Source organism: Kryptolebias marmoratus, linkage group LG14 (assembly GCF_001649575.2).
Source record: "Kryptolebias marmoratus isolate JLee-2015 linkage group LG14, ASM164957v2, whole genome shotgun sequence".
Classification (NCBI taxonomy): Eukaryota; Metazoa; Chordata; class Actinopteri; order Cyprinodontiformes; family Rivulidae; genus Kryptolebias; species Kryptolebias marmoratus.
In genome coordinates this window covers 25,193,663-25,199,641 of record NC_051443.1, presented here as the reverse complement: position 1 = coordinate 25,199,641, position 5,979 = coordinate 25,193,663, and the positions used below count along the sequence as shown (strand labels likewise).

At 43.3% G+C, this 5,979-nt stretch overlaps 1 protein-coding gene across 1 annotated transcript in view; it reads right to left on the bottom strand.

Annotated features, from left to right (window-relative positions):
* Positions 1-2,637: 2,637 nt before the first annotated feature.
* onecut2 (one cut homeobox 2) overlaps positions 2,638-5,979 on the bottom strand; it is a 40,884-nt gene continuing 37,542 nt past the window's right edge. The window contains exon 2 of the mRNA XM_017432933.2: positions 2,638-5,565. Within this exon, the coding sequence (XP_017288422.1) occupies positions 5,276-5,565 (290 nt within the window). The 3' untranslated portion in view covers positions 2,638-5,275. The remainder of the gene's footprint in view (positions 5,566-5,979) is intronic.

Here is a 5,979-nt window from a genome sequence, read left to right as displayed (position 1 = left end):
GATGGCGGACTTTCCTTCCGGAGCGTGAGCGGCGTGGACGTAAACACACAGTTCATCTTTGGCGGGCGCGAAAATCTGAATCTGAAATTCATTGCTTGTTCAACAGCAGGTCGGCAGGACGAGAAAACAAAAACAAAAACAAAAACAAAAACAAACAACAGATTTGCCAAAAAACCTCCCAGCTGGGAACAGAAAACCGGATGCAGTGCTCATCATTCAGTCGGCTATTATTTCAGATTGTTAGAACATTAGACCCAGGGCGTAAAAACAAACCAAAAAAAAAACAAACTAGATTGACATTCAGAAGTACTCGAGTCTAATCCGACATTCCTACATCGTTCCGACAAATCTACACATTCATAAAACATTTCATTTGCTTCGTAAAGTAAAGCTAACTAAAAATAAATTAACAGGCCCGGCATAAGCACTGCATCTTTGATGCGACTAGCATTCTTAAATACTCATAAATAGTCATTAAAAAACAATTACACCTAATTAAATAACATTAAATTATCGTCAAGTACAAAACTAACGTGTTCTAAAACACGTAAATAAATATGGCGTCAGACAGAAAGAAAACAGTGTAAACTTTGGCAAAGCTAATCATTGTCCAGGGGGAAGATTTGGCAACAAAATTTGTTCGATTAAATTACTTCACGATTAAAAAAAAACAAAAACAGCACATAAAAAATTACATATTGCAAAAACGCAGGAAGTACCGTAGTGGCTGGAATTGGCAACAAATCTTGACTTACAAAACAAACAAGCGATGAAAACGTCTTTGGGACAGTTTTTTTGGTTTCATGTTCTCCGTTTTCTCGCTTTTAATATATATTTTTTTTGGTCTGGCAGGTCGAGTCTGTTTTACATCTACACAGAACTGCAGAAATGAGAAAATGGCCGCCACCCCCTGAGCCACGATCCGCGCCCCTCCGCCGGGCGCGACCAGCAACATGGCGGATCCAGGCGAGCGGAAGGTTTCTTTGGACTAGAAGCTTCACGTACAGAAACTAAAGATAAAGCTATTCGACCGACGTTTTTATCAGTTTCTCTCAACAGTTATCGACTCGGCGGGTTTTTTTTTTTTGGTTTTGTTTGTTGTTGTCGTATCGATGGAGCAGCAGCGCCGTTCCTCCCCCCTGAATGTAGCAAACCGCGGGTTCGGTTCCATGTATTTGCAGCTGTCGCTCGGTACGATGCGGGCTAAACCGGACTGTTCCGTGCTGAAGCTAGCAGCTAGCGTGGAAGTAGCTGAGAGTCGTCACATACTTTGCATGTGAGATCTCGCCCAGAATGTTAACCAGAATGAACCAAAACGGCCATTTTTCAGCATAGAAAGATATACTTAGTGAAAAACGTTGGTGTACCGATTTGCATTCCTTCAACGAATGCTAATTTTTAAATTTTATCTATTGTTTTTAACTTAACCAAACTTATCACGAGTTAACTTTCGCCTCCCACGTCTGATTCTACGACTAGTATTTATATTTTGATTTATTTTCACCTGCGGATAACAGTTTCTGATGCGTTTTCAAAATTTCTAAGTTAGCATTTCCGTTAGCTCGTGAGTTTAGCTGCTTCCTGGCGAAGGTTTGAGTTGAAAGTTTAAAATTAAAAGTATTTATCTAAGCTGTGCATGGAGGAAAGAAGTAAACAGTGCCATGCTGCTGTTAGTACAGCAGGAAATCTTTGGTATGCGCTGAACGTCTCAGTTAGCATTAGCACTGTCGTTCTCAGCCGGTTCTTTATCAAACTGTGGCGCCAATATTCAGATTTGTTGAGGTATTAATGAAATATGGAAATAGCTTTGTTTTCATGACGTCTTAAATTTAATACACTATTTTTGTGATCAAAGTAGACCAATTTCATCATTGCTTTTGTTTCTACAAATAATGATTGTTGGAGGTAGACTTTAGCTGACAGTTGGAAGCTTGAGATTTTAATTTATTTTTTAAAGTCTAATACCACATTTTAGAATGGCTCCATGTACAAACCAGTAAAACTAAAATGTGTACATAGGAATAAAAGTGCTTTACAGAAAAATTGGATAGTTTCTTGCTAGCTAGTTAGCTGGAAGAGAAGACATTTTCCCTGCTAGCTAGTTAGCTGGAAGAGAGGACGTATTCCTCGCTAGCTAGTTAGCTGGAAAAATAGACATTTTCCTCGCTAGCTAGTTAGCAGAAAGAATAGACATTTTCCCTGCTAGCTAGTTAGCTGGAAGAGAGGACATATTCCTCGCTAGCTAGTTAGCTGGAAGAATAGACATTTCATTGATAGCCAGCTAGCTAGCAAGCTGGAAAATTGGACACTTTCTTACCAGCTAGATACCTAGCTTACCAGCTAATTACGAAGTACTGTAAAAGAGATGTTCTAAAATGTTTGTAGAATTCCAAAAAAGCTACCAAAAAGCAATGATTTCCTCAGCTGAATGAGCAGAGTTTAGTAGCTAAATGCTATCCCAGGAAGTTTTTGTAAATGTAGTAGTTTAGTAGTTTTAGACGAACAGGTCGCGATGCAGGTTTGTAGCCTACTGGAGTGGGCATTTTCCCTTTGGGGACGGGGGGAGGACAACTGCTACCGGAGTTAACGGTGAATCTTTGGTTTGTTAGCTGATGAGGTTTCTGTTGTTCTCTTTTAACCGTTTTTTTATTTTTGAAAAACTGCATAGGCACACGTTAAAGACACTCTTCAACCGTGAGAGACACATTAATGTTCTGCCTTTTTTTTTTTTTTTTTTGGTTGGATCGGAGAGAAGAAAACGAGTAATTTTCTGTTTCTTCCCTCCTTCCCGTGTGGTTTTACCCTTTTCGGTCCCCAACTTGTTCCCCGTTAAAGACGACAGAACGAAGCTACTTCGCTACTCCCAGGATGTCGTCCTTCCTCCGGTCTTCCCTCCGTCTCTTCTTCCTTGACATCGTCGCCACCACTCGTTTTTTTTTTTTTCTTTTTTCATTTTTTTGTAATAATTCTTTTCCATCTTGAGTTTGTTTTTTTTTCCATTTGTTGGAACAGTTAGGTGCAGAAAAAAGGGTTTCTTTGGTTTCGATTTGTCAATAAATAGAAAAAGTCTCAAGTGTCCATTTTTTTTCCTTTTTTTTTTTAAATCTTAAAATGTCCTTAAAGCCTTTGGCTGCCTCTAACCGGACTGAGTCTCAGCCTGGTTTTTCTAAGGAGCAGGGGCTGCTGACTGACGCCTTTGCTTTGGTTTTGTTTTGTTTTTTTGGTTTGATAGCTTGAGTGAATGATGATTGATGGATGGTTAAAAAACTGAGCTGCAGGTGACGCCTGTTGGGCGTATTTGGGTGCGTTGATATTTACATCAGTCTCTACAGTGTAACACTTAAATAACACAAAAATAGGAATTGTAAGATTGGATTGGACGAATGCTCGGGCATAGAATTAAAACAGTCACAGAGAAAGGCAAAGAAAGTCTGTTTCAGTGCATTCATCTGTTGGCTAGGTGTCCCCTGTTCACCAAGCATCTATCTCTGCTACAAATTGTCTTCTAACTCCGTAAAACAAAAACTAGGTGGGTCAGATGAGAATGTTTACCCCTGATGACTTAAAATAATTGGATATTTCAGTTTATGGCTGATTACTTGCAGCGTTTGGACCTCCGACTCTCAGGAAGGGACGGACTTTCCAGGCATCATCTTAAGATTGTCCTCTTTAACTATTACAAAGGCCCTGATTCGCCTGGAAGGTTCGTCCTCCACGAGTTCAGGTTCTGGTTCTGCTTGGGTTGCGATGGGAGGGTTGTTCGAAGGCAGCTGGAAGCTTCCGAATGCATCTTAGTTTTAGGGGAAGTCTGGATCGTAACGACTTCAAAAAGTCGACGTGAACTTCCGCTAGCAGCTCACCGGGCGGCAAATGTTGGCGACAAACAGCGATCAGCCGATCGGCTTTCGTTCACGTTCACGGCAGGTTCTGAAGGTTGTTGGGCCGTGTTCTTGTGTCGAGGGACAAATTTTTCTCCAATTAGCCGCGGTCGTCGCGGCTGTTTGTAGTTTGCGAACTTCAAGAGCGCGAGAGCTGTACTCCCGGTAAATTATGGCCCGGATTTCACCGGGAGTTCGTGCAAATGCATCGTTCAGCGTGATTTTAAGTGAGTTTGAGTATTTTTTACTTAGTACCCGACCGTTGCAGACGCTACCTTTGCAGTTTTTTCTTACAATAGTTTTGGTGGCGTCTTCTAAAACTAAGATGCTTCGTGAAAAAGGCGCTGCCTTCACGGGTGAGTCCACTGGAGCTCAGCTTTTGGTCAGCTGACGCCGCTGGTCAGGGCGGAAACTTTTGGGAACACTTTCACGGAATGACTCTTTGAAGCTGCGTGTTTCTGTAAAAATCGATCTACATCACGCCATGTAGCGACGCAACGCCGAATGGATTTCAGCCACTTTTTTTTTTTTTAGAAAATATGACATCCTGAGTTTTCTAATATGCGAAGCCCACTCGGCTCGGCTGTCAGCTCCGGGTCTATTGCAAAGAAAATGTGCTTCAAGATTGTGCTCATGTACATTTATATTAATATATATCAACACTAATACTCCACTGAACACTACATACGCTGGAAAAGCTCGTACTAAATGTCTGTCGGGTGAGTGTTTGTGCTTGCATATGTTGCCATTTCCTTCCTTCAAGAACTCCGATTATTGAATGTTTGATGCATTACGGCACGTTTTGGGAACTGAGTCATTCCACCTTCCCACCCCTTTTTGCACGCCTTCGTTTTTGGGGAAAATGTCCCTCTCGGCGTCCCGAACTGACCAGTTTTGGCTCCAACCAATGAATAAAATCGCGGCGGCGTTTCCAGCGGATGAGAACCCTGCCCTGAACGGATGCATCTTTGGACGTTTTAAGGGCTAAAATAAAAACAAAATGTTAATATCCCAGAGCTTCGATCACATTCTGCAGTCATAAAGCTTTTCTTGGTTTCTTGTTTGGTTGTTTCCTAGCTTATATTGCATAATAGAAAACATACTCTGTTTTCTAGTCTTTGGTTTTCTGGGCTAGTGTGTCAGCCTATTCTTCTAAAGGAGACATCAGCAGTGAAAGTCTATGATTTAAAAGGTTCCCCCCTCCCCACCCCCCCTGTGAGATTTGTTTGAATGGGTTTCCCCCCTTCGGCTTTCTTTATGGACTCGTGATCAATTTGCAAAAGGCGATTTGGCTCCAAGTCGTGGCAGTGAGCAGCCCCTCTCTGTTTGTCAGGAAAAACGAAATCACCTAAAAAAAAAGTTTCCCTCCCGCTTCCCGTCCTCCTCGCCACCTCCCATCATGCTTTGGTACAAGTGCTGGACGCCGACGACTGGGCGCCGGGGCTGGCTCCGTCGTCTGTCCATTTGTCCAGGCTGCGGCGGCGGGCGTTCATGAAGAAGTTGCTTACGGTGGTGAGTTCGAGGCCCAGCTGCTGCGAGATCGTGAGCTGCATCTCCTTGGACGGCCGCTTGTTCTCCTTGAAGATGGCCAGCAGGGTGCGCCGCTGCAGGTCGGTGAAGACCAGCCGCGACTTCTTTGGTGTGTTGTTGCGATCCTTCGCCGTGTCCTGCTCCTTCCGTTTGCACGCTGCCGGGGTTTGGGAGGAGAAACAAATCAGTGCGTTAAACACAAACAGGAGCTCGGATTCACAAACATTCATGGAGAGGAAAACCGGGATTTGGGGCGAGAAAAAATGGCTGCAACGCCATCGGTTTTCCAAATATTGAACTAAAACGTTCGGTGTGGTTTTCGCTGAGTCATCACTAAGTGCTCATGGAGCCAACTCGGTTCAAGATGGCCACCGGAGCCAGCCGACCTGAGCAAACGCAGTCCGGTTTACGTGGTAGTAGCTGAGAGTCATCCTGAGCGAACGGATCGTCACAACGCCGTTTTTAAAGTTTGTCCAAAATGGCCGCTGCCTCCACGAGCTCAGCCTGAAACTTCTTTCAGGTTCGTTAAAATCGGAGGAGGAGGAGGAGGATGAGGAAGAGGAGGAGGAGG